The sequence below is a fragment of the Mercenaria mercenaria genome, chromosome 12, assembly GCF_021730395.1.
Source record: "Mercenaria mercenaria strain notata chromosome 12, MADL_Memer_1, whole genome shotgun sequence".
Taxonomy (NCBI): Eukaryota; Metazoa; Mollusca; class Bivalvia; order Venerida; family Veneridae; genus Mercenaria; species Mercenaria mercenaria.
Window position 1 is genome coordinate 71,155,393 of NC_069372.1, and position 26,105 is coordinate 71,181,497.

The 26,105-nt window shown below is 33.1% G+C and overlaps 1 protein-coding gene across 1 annotated transcript in view; it reads left to right on the plus strand.

Moving 5' to 3' along the window:
* The first annotated feature begins 6,124 nt into the window (after positions 1–6,124).
* Positions 6,125–26,105, plus strand: part of LOC123535494 (uncharacterized) — a 31,576-nt gene continuing 11,595 nt past the window's right edge. Inside the window, exon 1 of the mRNA XM_053520640.1 lies at positions 6,125–6,648. Coding sequence (XP_053376615.1) covers positions 6,207–6,648 — 442 coding nt within the window. The 5' untranslated portion in view covers positions 6,125–6,206. The remainder of the gene's footprint in view (positions 6,649–26,105) is intronic.

The following is a 26,105-nucleotide window of genomic DNA, read 5'->3' on the forward strand; positions in this document are numbered from 1 at the left end:
CCAGCTCAAGCAAAATGGCTCCTCAGAATCAAAGCAGTTACTTTATTTAGTCTGTTAGACAAATCAGCCAAAATAGAAAATACTTCACATTATTGATGTCATAATGAATAGACAAAAAAGGGAAACACATAAAATGCCAACCTCAAAATAAAGTTAATAACTATATAATGGTTAAAGAAAAAATACAGTTAGTTTGATAAAATGAAACATAATCGCTTTCAACAGAAATATAGAATCTAGCATGGTGTTAAATACAAGCAACAAGGATGCATTTTGCACGGGCATTAGTAAGCAAGACATAGGACACTAATCTATCTAGTCCGTCCGTTAAGTAATACTTTCTACATTCCACTTTTAAACATTTGGTAACATTTGTAAAATAACAATAGTTAGAAGTAATTGTATGATTATACTAAAAGACAGCTAAATTCCATTGATTTTTTAACTTCATTTTTGTTAAAAAAAAAATAATGATACTACACAAGCGTATTTATTAATATGTTTTTTGTTTTAATTTATCACAATTTAAATATTGATCCGTGTGATTTAAAGAGATATAAATTGTATAGCGCCTCTATCCATTCAAGTTTGATAAACGAAATAAAAAGTGTGCAAGGCTGCATACCTACCTCTAAGTGATGTTATTTAAATATATTCGAGGCTTTATTCAATTAGTTATTCTGCAGCTTTTACACATGCATGAACACCAGAATTTGATCCTTATATCCTAGAAAATGTGTTTCTGTACCATGATTTTGTTCTCCGCATCAAAATTAATTTTTATCATATTTTAAATTGAAACAATGATAATTGCATAGGAAGTAATCTAAAAATGAGTACTCACACTCATAATAAGAAAGTAATCGCCGTTTTTCGATGGTTACTGATGGCCTAAGACTACACTTATTTTTACTATATGTTCTATATAGGCACTGGACACTATATAGCAATTTTGCATGCATTCCAAACCCCATAGAAAAACCTGAACTCAACAGAACTATTCAAGAGAAAAAATTCAAGCCACAGTAAACATTGTTTTGACCGGCTCTTTTTCCACCATTTTGAACCAAATCACATGCGTATGAAGAATACTCTCTAGATGGACGCAAACAGGCAAAACAGGCCCTATCAAAAAGTCATGTTATGCATATTCTGACATTCTCATTCTGTCAAATTGTACATTTACCTACTATTTCGTATCTCTTCTATTTAAAAATGCTATTCATTGCAGGTCTTTCACTCAAAAATTCACCAATATTCACCATCAAACAGAGGAACTATTTTCCGCGTAACCACTCCCGTATTGTGGTCAACCAAGGACAAATAACTGTGGTCTTGTGCCTGATAGCGGTTTTTGTATTGATGCAACGCTGAAATACGTGCATGGATACAAAAATGGTGAAAGGGGTTCATCGATGTATGAAGTCTCGGCTAAAACAATTTAAATAGCTTGAATTTTAGATGCAGAAATTTTGCCATCTTATACAGATCAAAAGGATTTGAAATTACCAAGACAACACATTATTTACTAGTTTCGACTTTTATGTCTTCGTCAGAAATAACAACGTACAATACAAAAGACGTCACGTCCGTTTGGACGCGAACGTCAACGTGACAAAAAGCGCAAATATAGAATATATTTGTATTAAGGAGGTAGGTTACCTTAATATTTGCATGTGCGCATGTCCAACCGGAAGCTAACGTGACGATTTACGACAGTAAGAACTGAAATAAAAAATAACAAGTATAACAAAATGGCAAAAACAAAACAGCAACACCGTTTCAAAAGTATTAAAGCAAATTCGAAATCATCTGAATACGTTGCTTTGCACATTCTAGCATTTATGACAGCATATTTGTCACCGAAGGGAACGCTCTTTCTACAATAACGCGTATGCTGTAGTTATACAAAAGAAAAAGGCAAAAGGAATGTTGTAAATGTAAAAAACCCTTAAATCTTAGTGTATGTATGTTCAATGGAAATGTTAAATTTTAAAATTATGTTCCTTCTTTGTTCCGTTAGGGACATCATGTCACGTAAGTTATAGAGGTAAATTAGTGCAATTTATGCTCTCTACGCTGAAACCTAGCGTGAACGGAATAAGAAGATATCTGAGAAGGAGCAAAGTGTTTAGTGAGTTTGCCAAAGTAAAAAATCATCTGTTACTACACTCCCGTACCTGATGAATTTAACTGTTAGGAAGTTTTAGAAAATGTTTTCAAGACTACAGTATGGCCATTTTATCAAAGACAAAATAAGCGTCTGGCGAGGATTTAACTAGCAATTCCCGCTCGATTTTTATCAGCAAAAGTCAGTTAAGGTGTACTATAAATAGTATGCAAGCTATTGGTGATAGCTGAGGGTATTACTAATTTATAACATGTTAAGGTAGGACCGGCGGAATCATATTACTGGATATAGGAGGTTACCAAATTAAGTTAGTTCAATTAACAGGAAAGTTTGAAGCAGGTGTAAACAGGCATGCAGTCTCAGCAACAGGTGGAGGACTGTAGAGCTTTGATACTGACGCAGAGACAATTACTGAGTCTTGCTCCTGGAATGTCATAGAGGATATTACATGAGTGTCTTTTCATATCGAATTTATTAAACGAGTTGAATAAAATAATAAACTGCGAGGCTCTGCCGAGCATTTTATCAATTTTATTCAACGAGTTTAATAAATTCAATGTGGAAAGTCACAAATGTAATATTCTTTCTATCACATGTTAGCCTTCCTTGTCGAAACATAAAAAAATCGACTTTCTTTTACTATATAAACTAGACAATTTGACCGACGTCACCTGTACTGTAAATGACGTCGACGTCAAAGCTTTATTACACTAGTGTATTATCATTTTTATTAAATGGCTTTATTACACTCCCGCGACGTCAAACATGTGCTAAAATAAAATATTTATATATTGGGAGAACGTCGCTAGCTCATCTAACTCATCTAAAGAATGCAATTTATTACTTTTTTTTCATTTTTCTACAATCAAAACGAAAGCCAATTTAATAATATTGATGTGGAAGATAGCGACGGAACGATTTAAGGCAGCACGCCTCCAGATTTGGCTAAAAAATGATCTTTCTTTCAAATTGAAGTTTTGGTCATATCATGAACATTAGAATATGAATTGTTGTTTCTAAAATATTTTTAAAATTCCAAATCAAGAAAAAAAGATGACCGCGTCAGGAATCGAACCCCGGACCGCCGCGGCTGTAAAGACATTTTCCCGTCGTCTTAACCAATAGCGCTATAGCTGAAGTAGTGAATAATGACTTAAAAATATAGATATTTATAATCGAGACAGTTTACCTGGAGTAAAAGCGTGACACACGCTTTTCGATTTTCATTGTAAAAAGTAGTAAAAACAGCAAATTCTCATGTGTTTCCGTAACATAAAGTTTGTCAGTAATTAAGTTTTAAAGCATTTTAAGAAATATAGTATTTATTTCAAGATATCTAAAAAAAATATTTTTTTGTTGTCGAACGATCTGGAGGCATGCCGCTTTAATTAAGAGCCTAAACGCGGGAAGTGATTCAGATATAAACAATCAATCCAAGAAGTACATGTATTTAAGCGTCCGTGTATGTCAAACAAATACGAACTTGAACACAAACGTCTTCCGACCAGTAATATATGAGGAACTGCATCTTTAAGCCAGGTAAACATGTGTATTTAGTACTGTAATGGTATTATGTGAGACATATTGTTTTTGCCTTGTCCATCCGTCCGTCCATCCTTCCGAGCTTACATTTGCATACTTAGGTGGCTGTAGGAACCTATTTTACGGGTATTTATGTGGATAAACGCCTTACGGGATGAATGAAGTCGAAGAAAAAGTACAGTTACATATTGTTCTTATAGCCACCTAAGTATGCAAATATGGGCTCGGGCTGGGCCTCACAACCCATTCCCGATCAATAAATTAGAGAACCATTACCAATTGATCTAGAACTTTCAAACTTGGTGATAGGGCTTACGGAGTATATTACTCCTGTTCTTTTTGGGATACTCAATCTAAGGTCAAGGTCACAGGGGTCTAAATATGAAAAACCGTTTCCGATAAATATCTTGAGAACCACTTGACCCAGAATGTTGAAACTTCATGGGATGATTAGAAGTGAAGAGTAGATGACCCTAATGGTTTTGTTGGGTTACTCGATCAAAGGTCACGGTGACAGGGGCAAGAACATGGAAAACCATTTCCAATCTATAACTTTATAACCACTTGACTCAGAACGTTGTAACTTCATGGGATGATTGAACATGCCGAGTAGATGAATCCTATTTATTTTGGGGACAATTGGACATGTCAAAATAACGACTCCTATTTATTTTGGTGTCACTCGCTTAAAGGTCATGGTCACAGGGGCCAGAAAATGGAAAAATGTTTCCAATCGATAACTTGAGAATCATTTAACCCAGAACGTTTAAACTTCATAGGATGATAAGACTTACAATTTAGATGACCTTTTTTGTTTTTGGGATTACTTGATCAGAAGTCAATGTCACAGGGGGTAGACCATGGATATCTGTTTCCAATGCACTTGAACCAGAACGTTGAAACTTCATGGAGTGAATGGACATGTTGAGCAGAAGACTCCTATTTATTTTGGGGTCACTGGGTTAAAGATCAGTGTCAAAGAATCCATCCATCAAGTACACTTTATTTGCAATCAATAACTAGAGAACCACTTGACCTAGAACCTTCAAACGTCATCTGGTGATATGGCTTACGGAGTAGGTGACTTCTATTATCTGGTCACTCAATTAAAGGTCAAGATTACAGGGCCCAGATCATGGAAAACCGTTTTTAATCAATAACTTAAAAAACACTTGACCCAGAACGTTGAAACTTCATGGATGATTAGGCAAGTTATATATAAAGACTCCCATTGAATTAGGGTCATCCGATCAAAGGTCAAGGTCAAGGGGGCCTGAACATGAAAAGCCGTTTTCGGTCATTAAGTTGAGAACCATTTGTACTTTCAAACTTCATAGGTGATAGGATTTAAACAGTGGATGACTTCTATTGCTTTTGAGGTTACTCGATCAAAGGTCAAGGTCAATGAGGCCAGAGTATGAAAAACCGTTTCCAATCAATTACTTGAGAACCAGTTGACCCAGAACGTTGAACTTCATGGAATGATATGACATGCCGAGTAGATGACTCCTATTTATCTTTTGGGTGTTAAACATCAAGGTCAAAGGGGGCATCCATCCGTCACCATTAATTTCCGATTAATAACTGAACAACTATTTGATACAGGACCTTCAAATTTCATAGAGTGATAGGGCTTACGGAGTAGATGGCCCCTATTCTTTTGGGGCTACTCGGCCAAAGCTCAAGGTCACAGGAGCATGAACATGGAAAACCGTTTCCGATCAATGACTTGAGAGCCTCTTGATTCAGAACCTTCAAACTTTATAGGATGTTTCGCCCTTCGAGTAAATGATCTCTACTTCATTGCAGTCACTAAACCAACCATCAGTGTATTTTTTATTTTCGTTTCCTGTCCGCTCTTGAACTCTTGCCTATTGCTACTATGCTTTTAGGGAGACGTGTGCTTTTCTACAAAAAGCATTATTTATCTCATGCATAGATGTTATTTAAGGACGGTATTTTAGTCTCCTGTTACCCTTATTCCACACAGAATTATTTAGAAACTTAAACACAACCAGAGCAATATCATATTTGAGAGATTTAGAAAGAAAAATATTTGTATTTTTGTATATGTCTGCCTTCAATCTCTTTTTGTAGCGTGGTTTATTTTCAAAGGATGAAAAGAAGCAATTGTGCCGAAGACGGACACATCATTTAATTTTAAAAGTCTGTATTTTGAGACCAACAAATTAAAACTAAACAAATCCATGTAAAGTTTATCTTTTGCAAAGATAGAAGATTTTTTACTTGTTTAACTGTGTACTCATCGAAATTAATGACATGATGTAGTTTTGTGGCTAATTTTAGACAATAACAGCTTGTGTGATAAGTTGACTAAAAACAAACCATTTAGAAGTAAACCATTCAGATTATCACAGTACCCATGGTAAGTATCTAAATAAAGATACATTTTATCACCAGTCTGATAATACCTGCTTCGTCAATCTAGCATGGAGCCATTTCTCATTCCTTTATCATCCTGTTGCATTTTAAGTTCAATCAAACAAAAGACAAAAGAAAATCCTTTCAATACATGCAGAGCAACATGTGGAACGGTTTAGATACACCCTTCTATAAGAAGTCTGGATTATTATCAGTACTATTTATTGTAATACTATTTCTTTGCTCAGACCTTGTTACCAGCACTTGTAACAATGTTGGTCCGAACAGGGATGAAAATCTGTCGAATACATGCGACTGGAGTACGTGGTACACATGGAATTGTTCTTGTTGTGGCTTTAACGGAACTAAACAATTTCAATTCAGAAAGCGTGCAATTTGCTGTGAAAAAAATGTTAATTTAACCAACTGTTTGAAGCGCTGTAATTTTTCTGCTGACAGCGATACACAGTACGCAAATTGTAGTAACGAATGTGCGTCGGGTACAAAGAAAACGTGTGAGGAACCGTTGCATGTTAATATAACATTGATAAGTCCATCTTCATCAACTTCGGCATCGCCATCACGCAGTGCAGGTATATTTACATGTGATAGCTTAAACATGCGTTAATTCCACACTTAACAAACTACCACGTATTTTGAACAGTATATACATTCTTTTTCGCTTAATGTGATATATATTTAATCCAGATTTAACTAAAGTAAATGAAAAATATTCTACTCTAAATTTAGGCACTAACTTTCTCCATTGACGATCTACCAAGTACTCCATTCATATTCATTAAAATGTATCTAATTAGTAAATTTTTCGCCTGATACAAGCTTCGCTTACATTTGTGGATACATGTCTTAATGAAAAAATATTTATCATTGATTTCTAATTCAAGGCATGGGTGAGTATTGTATAAGTTTAAAAATAATTCCATAACACCCACTCGTTCGAACGAATATTATTTATTTTTAAAAGAACTGAAGTATGTAAATATCATGCTGAATTGTTTATTCTCCTTTTACCTACATTATGCTAAATCTTCTTAACATTTCTAACAATTGTTTATCTATTTTCCTTTCTTTAGTTTTTCTTTTTTCAGAAAGTTCTATTTTTATACAGAACTAGACTTAAACTTTAGAATTATTACTTGAAATGAAATTTATTAACTTGATATAAATAGTAAAAGGAATATATCGGATTAACATAAGTGGTCGAAGAAATGCAAACATTTTAACTTCGTTCGATATCCTTGAGTGCTAACTAAACCGAACTTAAGATCAGAAAGTAGTAAATGTCCTTCAAAATCCAAGTAGAAGATGTATGAGCATTCACTTTAGGTGATTATGAATTATCGTTATCAACAACATCAGCTATTATTCATATTATTTTGGATAAATCACGTGAGACCATTGTCCGAGGTCACTCTCAAAATTAAAGCATCTGACTCATTTGTCTGTATACATGCGGAATTGGAATTAAAATGAAAAGGCTAGTTGATCTGGTTTCAAAGATCCATAACCGACTTGTACATATAAATAAAAGGGAATAGCAGGATCCTTGGATGCATCATATAGCGTGAACAAAGCAAACACAAGGAGAGCTACATAGGGCAAGATAGGCCAACCACAAATAAAAAAAATATTGTAAGGTATAGTAGACGGGTTACTACACTTTGATTATATGGAAGATATACAAGGGAGTATGTAAACTTGGGTGTGTGTGTCGTGGGTGGGGGGGGGCGGTGGGGGGAGAATGGAGCGGCGAGAAGGGGAATTGTTGTTAAGCGGTGAGGGGCACGAACGGGTGGTTTGAATAAAAATGGAGGATCATAAAGGGAAGGGTTAAGAGAAGAAACACCATCAATGTAAAAGACAATATGCATAACATATAAAACAACGAAACATTTAAATGCCATATAACCTCTGTAAAACGTTCGAGTCTGTTAGCTAATTAAATACGTTTGCATTTATATTATCTATGTTAACTGAAGAAAAATTAACTGCATCTGCACACGCTTAGTAAATAATAGTGTCTGACAATACAATGAAAGAAAGCAATACCGTAAAAGCCATGCTTGTGTTTCCACATGCATCTCTGAGAACAACCTGTCTCCTCAGTTTATAAGTGTTTAATCTTCTTATTGAGTTTTACATAAAAGTATGTATATAATCATTGCACAAATTTAGTTGTCGTTAACAGCACGAATCTTGTACGGTGGGTCAGCTGTGTTTTGCCGGCATTGGTTTAATCATCGGAAACGCCAATTTGCTATTCAAGAAATTTATTTGTGTTTCAAATGAGATTTAGATATCTAGACAATAATATACTGGACTGTACATGTTAAGTCTTCGTTATAGGTGGGTATTTGTAACACAGTAATGTCAAAGGTGATAACTCAGTCGAAAACAAACGAATTAGAGAAGACCCTTCAGATTAACACAGTAACCTTAGCCAGTGTCTAAATAAACACACAATGTTTATCTTAAAATATTATTATGCATCGGCAACTTAGCTTTAGGTCACTACTTGTCCTCTATGTTGAGAGGATGTAGCATTTGACAGTACAGTAACAAAAGAAAAAAAAATTTCAAACAGATGATATTAAGCAACACTTTAAGAATGTTTGTTACTTTAGCAGCAGCCGTCTTTAAAAAGTAAGAAAGTATGGATTATTACTGTTTATTTTGATACCATCGCTTTGCATAGACTCTGCTGCCAGCATTTGTAACAATGTTGGTCCAAACAGTAATGAAAATCTGTCGAATACATGCGACTGGAGTACATGGTATCCATGGAATTGTTCTTGTTGTGGCTATACTTAAACTAAACAATTTCAATTCAGAAAACGTGCAATTTGCTGTGAAAAGAATATTAAATTACCTCTGTGTTTGAAACACTGTAACTATTCTGCTGACAGCGATACACAGTACGCCAACTGTACTAAAGAATGTGCCTCAAAAATGAGGAAATATGTAAGGAAACATCGCCTGTTGGTGTTACGTTGATAGATATATCGTCTGCGACATCATCACCAACATCAAATAGTACAGGTATATAAATGCATGTGTATAATCCGCTTTCAGGCAATATCTTAGGAATGGCACTAAAATGCAATGAGACGAAGGGGCTGTTATCAAAAATATAGGCTTATATGTAGCTAAACTAGTAAAAATGCGCGAATTTAAACTTGAAACTCAATTCGTGTTCTGCAAGATAAAGTCTGATTTCTGGTCAACTGTATACATAATTATGTTTATACACTTTTATAACGTTACAAGTAAAGTTGATGGAAAGGATTAGAACGAAAGTTTTTTTACAGATTTTATTATATATTTCTTCTCCTGTATAGATTTTCTCTTGAATAAAATCGTTAATGTTTAATCATTTATCATAGATGTTTCAGATGCGTATTATTAATATCGTTCGGACTGCGCCCCTTCGCATCTGTACCTACAATATATACTGTATGAGAATGAGGTCACATATTTTTGCTTTGTTTCATTTCATTTTTCGGTGTTAGCTGAATAATATGGATTTTGACCTAGATTCTGTGGTAATCGGGACACGGAACAGGTGCGCGCTGAGAAGATAAACCATTTATTAAGTCTTGAATGACATTGATTATCAGAAGGCACATATTAAATTGAATATATTTAGTAGTTTTGTTACCCTTAACTAAAATGATTTATTCTAATTTACAGTTTTTAGTAATTTATCACCGCAAGAGAAATCGAAAGTTAACTTCTTCCCCCGTTGCGTACTCCGCTTATGGATGAATGGGTGGTGGCTGGTAGTAATTGTAGAGTCGGTGTACCCGGTGTTGGACTGTACGTGGTTTCGCACACACGGCAAATTCATGCTCTTCGTGAAAATAAAGAAGAAAAATTAACAATTCTTATTATTTCACGAAACTGAGAAATTTCCAACATAATTTGACACCAGGGGTCTTTCCCCATTGGAGCCGTGCTCTGGCAAGTGCAGACAAAAACAAAAACAACACAGATGGAGGCCAGTAGGTCAGCTGAAAGTTTTTTAATTTCATGAAAATAATGATTATGCAAACAACAAAAATGTGCAAATTGAATTTAAAAATCACTATTCCATCATATATTATGTAAGTATTTACCTATTACTTTACCCAGATAAAAAGATTTCAACATTTATTGAAGGTATCCCAATCTGCAAATGTTTGACTTTTTGATTTAAGTTTATTTTTTTTTAAACTTAGAACTTAATCAAGTAATTTGAGTTATGGGGGTCACTTTATTGTGCTAGTGGGTTACTAATTTGGGATTCTGACCCAACAAGAAATTATTTCAGAATCAGTCCAGGACGTCAAATCATATTACCTTCTATCACTGAAAGGATACCTCTTGATATTTGCTGCTTAGTTGAAATATTTGCAAATGAATAATGTGTTCATATATGCATATCCAAATATTTTCTGTCTGTACATTCTGTTTAATTCTGAATTTTTCATGCGCAAGACAGTATAACCTCTACGCCGTGTGTCTTTTTAAAGACAGTTCTTGTTTAATTTGCACAGTTATACGTGACTGTTATTATTCAGTGAGCTCTAATACTGCCTGATTTAAGATAAAGGCTTCGTTCAAAATGATTGCTAATAATGAAATGAAATCATAATCAAACAGGCTAAGTTTTAGTTAGGTTGAGCCTATTGATAACAAAAAAAAACTTACAAACGTTTGTAAACACATGCATATAGAGGATATTTGCTTATTTCATTTTGAGATCAAAATATTTCGTCAGTGGTGTTGCTTTAAGTGAAAATGTTAGATTTGGTATTAACGAGTGTTATTTTCATGAGTGTGTAACGAGTGGTGTATGTACAAATAGGTATTAACGAGCGACAAATTGTTGATCTTAAATGTTAAACAAACACATTGGAAATATTTATTTCATGGCTCTCTATGGTTTTACCTCTTTTTTCATATCTGAGACACTTCCACCCAAATGTATTTGATATTTTTCACTTTGATATTGACGACTTCTAAGTTTCAATTTTGTAATAACACGGTAATCTATTCGACCGTTCAAAGTAGGAGTATCTATCAACATAGTGTCTGTGGGGTACAATGCTTTTAGGATCATATTTTTTAAAATGAAATTTACTAAAATTAGAATTAGAATTTATTTAAACATAGATATACAACACAACATGCAAAACAAATATAGAAACAAGCTAATGATGGCTCTATGCCACATATTAATCACTTAATTTCAAGCAAAATACATTCGAGCTTTACGCATCTGAACTCATGTTCATTTAAAATACTTTCTTGTGGATAATTCATTACTAGATTTTTCGTAAAATAGGATGTTCTTTGTCAGTTCCAATATTTTTCATTATCTATTTATTCTCTCTAAGGTAATTTTTTGAATGCAATGTAATGCAACCATAAATTAAGATAAATTTCGTTGCTTTAATTGGTTTTGTTTTTGGTAAAAACAACAGCATTTTCGTCCTTGGCTGAGTAACATGAAAAGTGATGTGCCTATGGAAAATTAAAGTATTAATACTAGTAATAGGAAATTCAACATTACAATATATTCATATTTTGTTTGAATGTTCTTACTATATGTAAAGTTAATACGGGTCACTATACAACAATGGTACCGCAGTTCAGTAATGTTTTTATTCGTTATCTATGATAGGTACGAAGTTCGAGTGAGTATTTACCAGATACTCATAAAGATCCTTAACAAACTGTCAAGTACCCAAGATGAAGATATAAACAAACACTTTAGGGAATTAATGGTTACATTTATCACCGTCAGTATCTATATCAGCCCTCTAGGTATGACGCAAGAGAAGAAGAACGTTGTTTATTCATGTTCCATTCGTATCAGTGTCCAGTTTTTGCAGATCTGTTTCAACACTTTAATTTAAAATTGGTTTGCTAAATCCAATTATTTATATTTACCATGTGAGTGAAATTAGCCAGAGCAGCCAGAGTAGCCAGAGTTCAGCCAAAGTAGCCAGAACTCTGGTTACTCTGGCTGGTCAGAGTAGCCAGAGTTCAGCCAGAAAAGCCAGAGTACCTAGGATGATAAAATGTTCTGGCTACTCTGGTCAGCCAGAGTATCCAGAGTAGCCCAGGTCACCAGAATTTCATTTGCTCTGGTTAGTCTGGCTGGCCAGAGTAGCCAGAGTTTCTAGGATTTTAAGAGTAGCCAGAGTAACCTGATTCACAAAACATTTTCCGTCTTAGCTGAGTTTGATTATGAAACTTAATATGTCATTTCTATTTAAATAGCATGTTTAAACTGAATTTCAAGTTAATTAAAGTTTTCAAGTGGATTTTTAGAGTAGTCAGAGTAGCCAGAACTCTGGTTACTCTGGCTGGCCAGAGTAGCCAGAGTTCAGCCAGAGTTGCAAGAGTTTTAAGGATTTAAACATGTTCGACTACTCTGGTCAGCCAGAGTATCCGGAGTAGCCTCAGTCACCAGGATTTCGTTTGATCTGGTTACTCTGGCTGGCCAGAGTAGCCAGAGTAACCAGGTCCCGTGTTCACAAAACATTTTCCGTCTTAGCAGAGTTTGATTATGAAACTTAATATGTCATTTTTATCTAAATAGCATGTTTAAAACTGAATTTCAAGTTAACAACTATTTTCAAGTTCTGGTTACTGTGGCCGGCCAGAGTAGCCAGAGTTTCTATGATTTTAACATGTTCTGTTACTCTGGTCAGTCAGAGTAGGCAGAGTAACCAGGTCCCATGTTCACAAAAGTTCACAAAAGTTTTTCAGTATTAGCTGAATTTGATTATGAAATTTAATAATTGAGCCGTGCCATGAGAAAACCAACATACAGGGTTTGCGACCAGCATGGATCCAGACTGTTGGCTTTTAAAGCCTATTGGAATTGGAGAAACTGTTAGCGAACAGCGAACAGCATGGATCCTGACCAGACTGCGCGGATGCGCAGGCCGGTCTGGACCCATGCTGGTCGCAAACTCACTATGTTGCTTTTCTCTTGGCACGGTTCAAGTTATGTCATTTCTATCTAAAACTGAATTTCAAGTTAATAACTATTTTCAAGTGGCTAATTAGAGTAGCCAGAGTAGCCAGAACTCTAGTCACTATGGCTGGCCAGAGTAGCCAGAGTTAAGCCAGAGTTTAGCCAGAATAGCCAGAACTTTGGTTTCTCTGGCTAGTCAGAGTAGCCAGAGTTAGGCCAGAGTAGCCGGAATTCTGTTTCTCTGGCTGGCCAGAATAGCCAGAGGTCAGCCAGAGTAGCCAGAAATCTGGTTCGTGTTACTCTTAACTTTGTTCGAAAATGATGCCGTCTAACAGTTTCTTTGTTGTTGTTGTTGTTGTTGTTATTTTATTTTATTTTTTAGGCTTGTTTTAAAGATTTTCCATCTACCAGAAAGATACAGACCTTTAATCTTTGTGAATTTCAGCCTTCATATACCACACACACACAACACGCAACAGGCCTAACTTTTTATTTACATTATAATTATATACAACAGTTAGTGCAACCTAATTATGAATAATATGATTATTATGAAAAAGGGTCATACATTTAAAAAACGGCTCTAGTTTACATGTTTGACTGTATTTTCTCTGGCTGTTTTGGCCAGGCAGAGTAACCAGAACCAGTGCGCATTTCAGTTATTCCTGGTTACCCTGGCCAGCCAGAGTAGCCAGACAATGTGACAATTATGAAACAGGCTGACCAGGACTTTTTTATGTAAGTTATAATTATACAAAGTAGCCTGCAAGGTCTGTGGCAGTATATATTAGCATTGATATCTGATATTACAGCCCACATCTAATTTATTTTGAACTGGTAGGCGTCCATGATTTTGGACGTTTCCGATCCACTACTTTTGAAAATATTTTGACAAAATATTTAATTGACTACAAAGATACATATGTAATCTTCCAATATGCCAAACAGAATTTTGATATTCCTTCCAAACATAGCTGTGAGGCTCAACTATTATCCTTCCTTTACACAAGAAATTTTTGACAATCTCCAATCTGGAAACCAACAGATCTCATTGTAATGGATTTCTCGAAAGCTTTCGACAAGATCGATCATCAACTCCTTCTCTATAAACTCATGAAACTTTGTGTTTACAGAATCTCTCTATCCTGGATTCAATTTTTCCTTAGTAACCGTTCTCAATCTGTAGTAGCTGAAGGCTCACACTCTTTACCAGTTCTATCAGGGGGTTCCTAAAGGTTCAGTGTTGAGCCCTTGTCTCTTCCTTTGTTTTATCAATGACCTTCTGTAGAATGTAGAATACGCTTATTTGCTGATGACACCATTATATACCTCAACATTGACTCGTTAATAGACTCTAACAAAGTTCAAGATGATTTGACAAAATTAGAAGAATGAGAACGTAACTGGTCTATTGAATTCAATCTTGATAAATGCGAAGTAATAGGAATCTCAAAAAATAGATATCATATTTCCATATAAATTACTTAATCAAGAACTAAAACTACAGTAAATGCTAAATATCTTGGGATTACTATTAGTGATGACTTAACTTGGAAACACTTATTGAAATTACATCTTCAAACCCTAGTAACACTCTCAGATTTATGAAAAAAAAGATATGTACAATGTAATAACAATAATATCAAAGAAACTGCCTAAAAACATACGTTCGCCCACAATTAGAATACTGTAACACCATATGGCATCCATGACAGAAAAACTTAGCATATGAGATTATTATCATTATTATTTTTATTATTATTATCATTATTATTATTATTATTGTTGTTGTTGTTATACCAGATTTGTTGAGCGCCCATTTAATATAAAATATACGTTCAAGGGCGCTTAACAATTACACATGTGACATATCGCAGAAATGAAGGAAAATCACAAAACACATGGCATATGCAATGTTAAAACTGAAACTGAATGATTTGATTAATGGTTATTTGTACAACTTTATTCGGGATGCATGTATTCTTTTATGTTGTAGTGACTGCAATTTACACGGTGAGGATGCGTACACCGGATATTGCCATTTAGTGATAAGGTATTTTCCGAAAACGTGTATAATGTTCGTCAACAATGTAAGTAAAACCCCTATTTACTATTTATATTATACTACTACAGAAGAAAAGAGCATTACTTTTCATAACTAGATACTGTGTATATGATCTCACAAGGATAAAATGAGTCAACCTTAAGTAGAAATGCTAAACTTTGTGATAAAATGACAAGTTTATCATTTGATAAATGCATGCCGTAAATACATTTGTCCCGATACTATTACCTATTTGCATTTTGGGAAAAATCTGAATCGTACGATTTATTTAGTTACATACAAAGAAAAAATGTGCAAAATTTCAGCTTTGTGAATGTTCAAATCACGGAGAAATCGGTGATAAATGAGCGTCGATGGTGTACTGTGTATTGAGTTTTCAAAGTAATATTTGTACTGTGTATTGCAGTTTGGTGTACTGAGTATTGATATTGAAAATAACGTGCATATTTTTAGCATTTATGGTCATTAAATAGACAAGGCATATAACTCCATTGGCAAAATGATAGAATGTCTTTTTCTGTTTGCAGATGACATTAGACTTCACAGCGAAAATAACAAGGACCAGTTTGAACACTTTTATTACAACTTACAATTACAGCATGGCAATACTCACTCCGAGAAACTGTCTAAAGACTAGCCATTGCCGAGTAAAGACACAGCCACAAGTTCAGCCGTGAAGTTTTATAATGATGTAACACAGGATATGATGACAATAAGTGTGGAAAAGGTCTCCCCTTATAAGAGGAGCGAACATGGAAATATGTTATCCTTTTGCCTTCAAACTACAAAGAGACATTAACCTTGGTCAATAGACGACCTTTATCGATTATTGTGTTAATAGTTCAAAGGTCAAGGTCGTAGGAGCTTTGAACTTTTAAAATGGTTTCTCTTCAATAACCTTAGACTCATTTGACGTAGAACCTTGGAACTAGTTTCACTTGAAATTTTCTTAAAACAATATAGTCAAAGCTATTTTTATTGCTTTAAATGCATTGTTCTGAAAGATAATTAGCTCACTACTTGCTTCGTAAACAAAATGGGTGTCATATGCACTGAGCAATTTGTTTTAAAAGTAGGAGGAAACAGTGTCATGTGTTATTCTTGTAATATATTTTGCACACTTCATTTGCAAGATATATGCCATTTCTATGCAAACAGTTCGTTATCACTTTTATGTGATCAACTTCCCTGTTAACCAGAACAGTATATTTATTGTCAAGGTCAACTTTGAACCATAACAAACGATCAGGAATTGACTTTAAGATCATTCCGATTTTTCATGTATTCAAAATGTTGAATGTAAAATGTTTATGATCTTTGGTTAAAACATATTTATTCCCAACATTATACACAACTATATTTATATACTAATATTACAAGTACAGTTGGTGGAAAGGATAAGAACGAATGACAAATCTTATAATATCTTATTTTTGTGTTTACATTTTTAAGTTTGTTTAAAAGATATTTCAATGTACATGACTACTTGTTTGTTATCAAAGTAAAACATGCTTTTTACAATATTGCTTGTCAAATAATATTTGGTAAAATAAATCTGTCACAACAGAACCTATTTCAGTATCAATGCCCAGTCTTACGTGGAAGTAATGTACACTCATCACATTTATGCAGTAAGTAGCTGCTTCTTTTAATGTCAATAAGTATTTGTCTGTCTTGATTTTCTCTTTCCTCTTAATTTAGCGTCAGAAATGCGGTCTCTGTTATGCAAGCAGTTGTATAATTGTAAAATCATCGGAAGAGTTTTAAGCCTATTCTTCAAAACAACTTGCAGTCTTCACAATACCTCATATTAACTAAGTTGTTGATGAAAACATTTTGCAACGTCAAGAAATATAGGAAACTATATCAGTTAAAGAAAACGTTTTTTGGAAAACAAACTGATTAAAGGCTATTTATTCATCCATCTATTTTGTCACATTCTTTCAAAAACTTAATAACAATACTCTCCGAAAACCTGTCTGTCCTTGGAATTGCACATTGTGTATCATTGAATGTTCCATGTACACCTCCGTGTATGTGTCTCTTGATCATATTTTTGTACTGGTAGCATTATGTAAATATTGAGTTCTGCTAGATGGCGTGGTAGGTAGCATACATTTCCACTGCCGTTAGTAAACAGGCTCCTCACCATTTGTCCAAATCAACGGTTTCTTTCTGTTGCGAAGTGGTCCCTTTTGTAAGCGGTTTCCTTTTTGAAACATGTATTTTGATGTTTTTCTGAATCAACAGTATTGTTTTCTGCTTTTTTTTCTCTGCATCTGCCTGGTGCTATCTTGTAATTTACTTTTTGCGGTTTTGGTCGTTAGCATACTATATTATTCTTGTCATTTGGGTGGTGTTCAACAAAATGACATACAATGTCCTTAAATTCGTTCGTTGAGCCATTAACACACAAAAACAGGTTGAATCTGCAACGAAAAAATCACAATATAGTATTTATTAGTAGCGTCGGGCTTTCTGCACGATATTGAAAGTAAGGCTTAGTGGCATCCCAATGCAAAATTTAAAAAGATACCTTTTTGAGATAGTTCATGTAATATCAGGACTAAAGAAATTACTGTTTTGTACTTTGAAAAGGAAATGCTAATGTACATTTTGTAAGATTAATTCTATAAAACTCAGCGATAATATAAACAATACACAGTACAGTAAAATGTGGTACAGGTCAATACATAGTACATATATTTGCAATACACAGTACACCATCGACTCTCATTTATCATCGATTTCTCCGTCATTTGAACATTTACAAAGCTGAAATTTTGTATGTAACTAAATAAATCATACGATTTACATTTTTTATCAAAGACAATAACACATCGGGAGAAATGTGTCCCCGACCTGCATTTATCAGATGATAAAGTTGCCATTTTATCACAAATTCTAGCGTTTCTTAATAAGATTGACTCATTGTATGCCCGTGACAGCATATACACAGTATCTAGTTATTAAAAGTAATGCTCTTTTCTTCTATAGTAGTATAATACAATAGTAAATAGGTGTTTTACTTACCATGTTGACGAAAAATATACACGTTTTCGGAAAAAACCTTATCACTAAATAGCAATATCCGGTGTACGCATCATCACCGTGATTTAAGTGTTTCAAGCATTGATGTTACACTGCTTTGGTATGAGTAGCCAGAACATGTTAAAATCCTTATAAAGTCTTGCTACTCTGGCTGAACTCTGCCTAATCTGGCCAGCCAGAATAACCAGAGTTCTGGCTTCTCTGGCTATTATAAATAGCCAATTGAAAAGAGTTATTAACTTGAAATTCAGTTTTAAACATGCTATTTAGAAAGAAATAACATATTAAGTTTCAAAATCAAATTCAGTTAAGACTGAAAATGTTTTGCGAACACGGGACCTGGTTACTCTGGCTACTCTGGCTGACCAGAGTAGCCAGAACATGTTAAAACCCTAGAAACGCTGGCTACTCTAATTAACAGCTACTTTAATTAACCACTTGAAAATAGTTATTAACTTGAAATGCAGTGTTAAATATGCTATTTAGATAGAAATGACATATTAAGTTTCATAATCAAACTCAGCTAAGACTGAAAACTTTAATTAACCACTTGAAAATAGTTATTAACTTGAAATGCAGTGTTAAATATGCTATTTAGATAGAAATGACATATTAAGTTTCATAATCAAACTCAGCTAAGGCCTCACCAATTAAAAAGTTGTTCATCGGATTTGCCGCTCGTATATTTTCAGAAACACAAAATATTTTTTTTTGTTTTTGGCTTGCGCTCGCCCCATTGAAAAAAATCAATCCAAAAATTTTTGGTGCGCTCCTTTTTCGGACGTAAAAGTGTATAAATGCTTATTATTCTAGTCCTAGATTGTTCTCAAATGGATTTTAATCAAAATAAATACATACTACGCACACATCGTTTATAATAAATCATAACACTTATATTTAGTTGCATTAAAGTTGTTTCCCCTTTATGCAGTTACGCCATTTTCTTCAAATGTTTACCAAATTACATGCTACAAAATCGATTTATTTCATTGAAAACTGGAAGAAGAAAAACATACTAATTTATTTGATAACATCAATCTTCATTATTTTGGTAAGGGTAAATACTTATTGATGCATGTCACTTATCTGTTTTTCCTGTCCAAATGATCAGCATTTGCATACGAAAGTTGGTGGGGTAAGGAATTTACACTATGAGTTGTTTTCAGAACAGTTTCGATTTTCAAATTTTCCAATCATTTAGTAAACTAATGTTAATGCACGTTAATCTCCATTTCGGACTTTAATTGAGACTTTGTTTCAACAAATTTAATATGTTATGAAAGTTTAAAGTTAGAAAAAGAGCTGTACATAGACATCATGCTCGACTTTTCTGAATCAGATCTTTGCCAGTAAAAGGGACATAATAGTCAGAAGCTTTGAAAGTACAGAGCTATTGGTCATTATATAAAACTTAATTAAAAATATTCTATGTTAAAAAGGGGCATAACTCTGTCTAGATTCAGACTTAAGAGTATTGTTTCTCCAGGTGTAGACTTTGACAGTAAATAACTGTTCTAAGTTTCAAATCAGAAACTTTAATAGATCTAGTAACACTCACATAGATATTTGATGTATCAAAAACTTTGTAAAGTCAGCTAAGAATGCTACATTTTCATAGCAGTAAATATTCAAGTCACATATGTATGTGATAAGTATGGTGTAAGGTTATGCATTGTTGTTTATTACATATTTTCTAACAGCATTTTCAAAAGCATGCATTATTAGATTACAGTGTACTGTATGACTGTTATTACCTTTTTTTCACGAGTTCGCTTTGTTGTGCGTCTGCAGGTCCGATTTTCTCAATCCCTGGGGACTTACTTTTTAATTTAAAAGGGCTATACATTCTACTTTAAGGTTTTTATTAGTCAGTCGAGAGCCAAATGAAGACAAATATATTTCTTCGCTCTTCGCTCGCTCCTGATTTTCTCAAAAACCTAAAAAAATATTTAAATTATTTTTTTCGCTCGCCGCCTCAGTTTTTCAGAAAAAAATCCGATGAACAACTTATCAATTTGGTGTGGCCTAAGACTGAAAATGTTTTGCGAACACGGGACCTGGTTACTCTGGCTACTCTGGCTGACCAGAGTAGCAAGACCATGTTAAAATCCTAGAAACTCTGGCTACTCTGGCTGAACTCTGGTTACACTGTTAGAAACAGCCAGAGTAACCAGAGCAAATGATATCCTGGTGACTTGGGCTACTGTGGCTACTGTTAAAAAACCTAGAAACTCTGCCTACTCTGGTTGAATTCTGGCTACTCTTCCTGAACTCTGGCTACTCTGGCCAGCCAGAGTAACCAGAGTTCTGACTTCTCTGGCTGCTCTGGTTGAATTCTGGCTACTCTGGCTGAACTCTGGCTACTCTGGCCAGCCAGAGTAACCAGAGTTCTGACTTCTCTGGCTTAACTCTGGCTACTCTGACTGAACTCTGGCTACTCTGGCCAGTCAGAGTAACCAGAGTTCTGACTTCTCTGGCTGCTCTGGCTAAACTCTGGCTGAACTCTGGCTACTCTGACTGCTATGGCTAATTTCACGCACATATATTTACCAGATACTATTTGGCCCTGTATTAAGATGTGTTGGTCTAACGTAGTAAAAAAGATACATATTGCTTGATTTTATGTTTTGAATTTCAATTTGATACTATGTCCGTCAAAGTAAATATATACATATATTCATAAAAACGAATTAGTTATCTTAGATAACGCTATAACTGCCACTTCAAATCTGTATAAAGTCCCGTTATAAATGTATGTGTTTTAAAAATGATTCATCATTATTGTCTGTGGCAGATATCTTTTTAGCTATTGAAACTATCTTGCGAGTCCATTAAAGTCTAGATGTAACCAATGTTAAACGTACTGGTAAATATCCCTTGAACGTTTTGAACAAAACCTATACTATAAACGACGAAACTGTTAGTCAATATTAGTACCTCTGATGTTCATTAACATCAGCAGTTTGTTGTATGTACCATTAATGACGAATAACAGCCTTTGAAAATGAGGCGGCCGACTATTGTTTCCTTATGTAGGGCTCTTGGAGCTAGCGTGAGTTCAGTAGGAAACTGGACTACACTCCCGCTCACATGACAAGAAATACGCACAACTTATTTTTGCATATATGCAGAAGATAACTTTCACTTGGCTCAAATTAGTTACATTCCTGCATTTCAAAAAATTCAAACACGTACATAAATGCGTTTACATAACTATTTTTACTGTATGCAAATTGCTTGTTATTAAATGAAAACTATGTGTACGAACAGACTATTGTGACAGGTATTGTTTTTATTTTCAATTTCTTGAAAGTAGTATAGTAATTGTTTGTGCGAGCGTTATTTAACCTTATTTAACCTTTACCCCTCTTTTAAAAAATACAACACCGGCCAATTCAAATTTAAAAAAATCCAAAACCAGCCAGTCTTTAAGAGAAACAGAGTTTCTATCTTTGATGGACGTAAGGTTGAAGGGATAAAATGAAAACCAAGGTCCACTCAAATTAAAACACATTAATTAAACAGAAAAAAAAACGGAAGGAAATGTCCTTATTAATTAGAATAATTTATAATTGTTTGTTCATTTACTCTTTGGTTGTTAACTTTTAGTATTCTATACAATAAATCATACAACGGTACTTTATCTAGTAACATTTTAATGAAAAATAAACAATAATATCCACAGAGTGTACTTGTTTTGGCTTGATATTGTGTGATTTAAATTAAAATACATATAATATAGATGACTTTACAAAATAAAATATATTGTTTGAAAGGAAGAAGATTTACTGATAATATAAATCCTCATTATGTTACAACAAAAAAAAAACGGGAGAAAAATGATAATGGCTACTTGTTCGTCTTGTGGAAGAATGAAATCAAAGTTTGTTCAAAGTACTATGACAGCAGGTAATTTAGACATCCATAAAGCAGTGTTACCTTCATTACCTAAAAAAGGGTTAACACTTCCAGGATATAACTATTGTGGACCAGGAAATCCTTTAGATAATGGACCCCCTGTCAACGAACTGGACGCAGTATGTAAGACCCACGACTTTTGCTATGACAGCGGTGTAAAAAAAGGGTATATGTGACAAACAAATGCTTTCCAACTTAAATAACACTAAACCAAAAACATTTGGAGAAAAGATTGCAAAACATTTAGTTGTAAAACCTATAATTAAAACGAAATATAAACTTGGTTTTGGACAAAAACGAAAGTCAAAAAACGGGAAAAGGGGGTAAAGTACACCCCCGAAATAACTGTACCAAGCTACCACTGGAGTGATGAATTAGCAGAAGAATTACATAAACCAATTAAAAGAAAATTTACAAAACGACGAGTGATTGTCAATGATATTGATGATACTTGGTCTGCCGATTTAGTTGATATGCAAGCTTTTTCAAAATATAATAAAGGAGTAAAGTACTTGTTAACCGTTATTGATATATTCAGTAAATATGCTTGGGTTATTCCATTAAAGAATAAAACCGGAGAATCTGTTACTGAAGCATTTGAAAAAATAATTTTAAAAGATAGAATTCAGGGACGAAAGTCCCCGAAGACTGCAAGGATTCCACAAAATTTATGGGTAGATGAAGGAAAAGAATTTTATAATAAAAAGTTTGAATCATTTTTTAATAAAAATAAGATTAACATGTATCATACATTTAATGAAGGAAAGGCAGTAGTAATCGAAAGATTTAATAGAAGTTTAAAAAGAATAATGTGGAAATATTGTACAGCAAATAATACTTATACTTATTTAGATAATTTGCAGGATATGGTTGATAAATATAACAAAACAAAACACTCTAGTATAAAAATGACACGAACCAAAGCCAGTAAAAACTTAAATAAAGGTACTGTTTACTTTAACTTATATGGTAATTTAAAGATACCAAAGAGTGAAGCAAAATTTAAAACTGGTGATCGTGTTCACTTAAGCAAACTGAAAAGACATTTTAAAAAAGGATATACACCAAACTGGACAGAGGAGATATTTATAATTCATGGAATTAATAATACAAATCCCAGAACATACACTATAAAAGATTTAAATGATGAAATAATTCAGGGTTCATTTTACGAACAAGAACTTTTACCTACTACGCAAGAAGTTTTTAGAATAGAAAAAGTTATCAGGCAAGACTATAAGAAAAAATAAGCTTTAATAAAATGGAAAGGTTACAATGAAAAATTTAATAGTTGGGTTCCGTTTAGTGAATTGGAAGAAATTTAAATTGAAAATATATTATATAAATGAGTGACAAAAATCTAATCTCTAATGAAGATAAAGTCTTCGGAAACCACGGGTTTCCTAAAATAGAAACAATAGATCAATTAATTATCCACTTAACTAAACTAGCTGCTGCTTACAGAAAAAGTTATAAATTTTGTGGAAGAGTAAATACAGGATTACAGATTACAGCAGGTATCTTTGGTTGTTCAGCTGCATTAGCACTTGTTCCAGCTATTCCTATATTTGTAGCAGTTGCTGGTGCTGTTCCATCAATAATTACTATATTTATTAATAGACTAAAAGTTGGCGACAAGAAATTTATTTTAAAAGCACATCATCACAAAATATAACAACTAATAACAAAAGCACGGATTGCAGCTTTAGCTGTCCGTAACCCCAATGATTCTGGAAAAGAAGAAGAGAAAAAAGTTATTCAAGATATTTTTACAATACTGTTAGAAATGCAGAAAGAAAAAAACTATTTAATGCCCTTTGAAACATATATGAAGGAATTTAAACTTAACGGATATAAAAGTAAAAAAGAAGAAGAGTAGCATTAAATCTTACGTGTGTATTTTAAAGTTTTTTTTCTAAAAGTATATTATATATAGATGGTTAATAGAAAGGTAGATAGAATGATTATGTCAAAATTATCTAGCACTTTAGGAGAAATAATGAATCCAGACAAAAATTCATATTGAAAAGTTCTTAAAAGAAGAAATGTTATTAAATCAAAACTTAATCAAATAGTTAGCGATGAATATAAAAATCATTTCATTGATAAATTACAAAATGTTATAGATCCTTATCTATTAGAAAGAAATTTATTTGAATGGGAATGTGGTTGTCTATTAACTGAAGAAGAAAATACTGAAAGGTTATGTGATTGTCCCAGACCAAATAATTATCGAAACAATCCTAAAAAAGTTATTGTAACCGATTGTGATACTAATGAAGAAAAAACAATAAAGCACTTACAAAGCATCCAAAGAATTTAGTATTAATGCTGGTTAATAAAAATGTGTTGTGAAGGACAAACCGAGTAAAATGTGGAATATTAAAAACTAATGGAAAAAGATATAAATTTAAATATTTTATTTCTTCTTAAACTTTATTTATTTTATTATATTTTTAATCCTTTTTTTTTTTTTGCTTGAAGATTTTTTTTCTAAATATAATATATAGATGGAAATTGAGAGATCTAGAAAACAATATTATAAGAAATTTGAAATTAAAATTACATATAGACAAGATCCGAAGAATCAATTATATTTAACTATAAACGACTCTTATGAAATACTTAAATCTGAACTTAAAACTTTAATATAAAAATAAACGTTGTTTTAAAAATAACTTTTGCAAAAATGGATAAAACTGATACAATATATAAATCAGCTTATTTTCAATCAAAGGCTTTAGAAATTATTAACACAAATGAAATAAAAAAAAACACTTTAAGCCAAGCTTTTGATGAAATAAATAGAATTGGTAATTGGATTTCAGAAGGAAGCGGCTGGAGAATAGAGTCAGTTGATGCTTATTATATAAATAGATATAAGTATAGTCCATTGGCTGCTTCAAGTTATTTAGAATTACCAAAGAAATTACAAAATTCAATGAAAGGATTAATAAATATAAAGAATGATGATAACGAATGTTTTAGATGGTGTCATTTAGCTTATAAATTTTCTGTTGAAAAAGATCCTCAAAAAATTTCAAAATATAAAAAACATATAGAAAAACTTAATTATAAAGGAATAAAGTTTCCTGTTACATTAAACAAATACCTAAAATAGAAGTTTTAAATGACATTTCATTTAATATATTTGGATATGAAGAACCTTCAGGCGTTTATCCATTGTACATATCAAAATATCATTATTCTGAAAGATGTGATATGTTGTTAATTAATAATGATAAAAAATCACATTATGTTTGGATAAAAGACTTTAATAGATTAATGAATAACAAAACAAAAAATACAAACAAGAAACATTTTTGTAGATCTTGCCTGCAACACTTACCCAAGAAAGAATATTAAAAGAACATGTTGAAAATTGTTTAACAATCAACGTGTTCAGGGTGTTAAAATGCCACCAGAAGGTAGTAAAGTAGAATTTAAAAACTACCACAAACAATTAGAAGTACGCTTTGTTATCTATGCTGATTTTGAAACAATAACTAAAAAAGTTTCAAGTGCCCAGCCAAATCCAGAATCTTCATTTACCGAAGAATATCAAAAACATATAGATTGTGGTTATGGTTACAAAGTTGTTTGTTGTTATGACGACAAATATACTAAACCAACTCAGATTTACAGAGGCCCTAATGCAGTTTATAAATTTATTGAAAAAATGCTCGAGGAAGAGGAATATTGTAAAGAAATATTTAAAGAGTACTTTAACAAAGAATTAAGAATGTCTAAAAAAGATGAAGCTTTATTTAAAAAACAAACCTCTTGTCATATCTGTGAAAAAGAATATACAGAAGATTCAATAAAAGTCCGGGATCACTGTCATATAACTAGAAAATTCAGAGGAAGTGCTCATTCAGAGTGCAGTATTAATTTTAGATTAACACATAAAATTCCTGATGTTTTTCATAATTTAAGAGGTTATGACGGCCATTTTATTATGCAGCAAATAGGGAAAATCAAAAAAGAAATTAACGTCATTCCAAACAATATGGAAAAATACATGG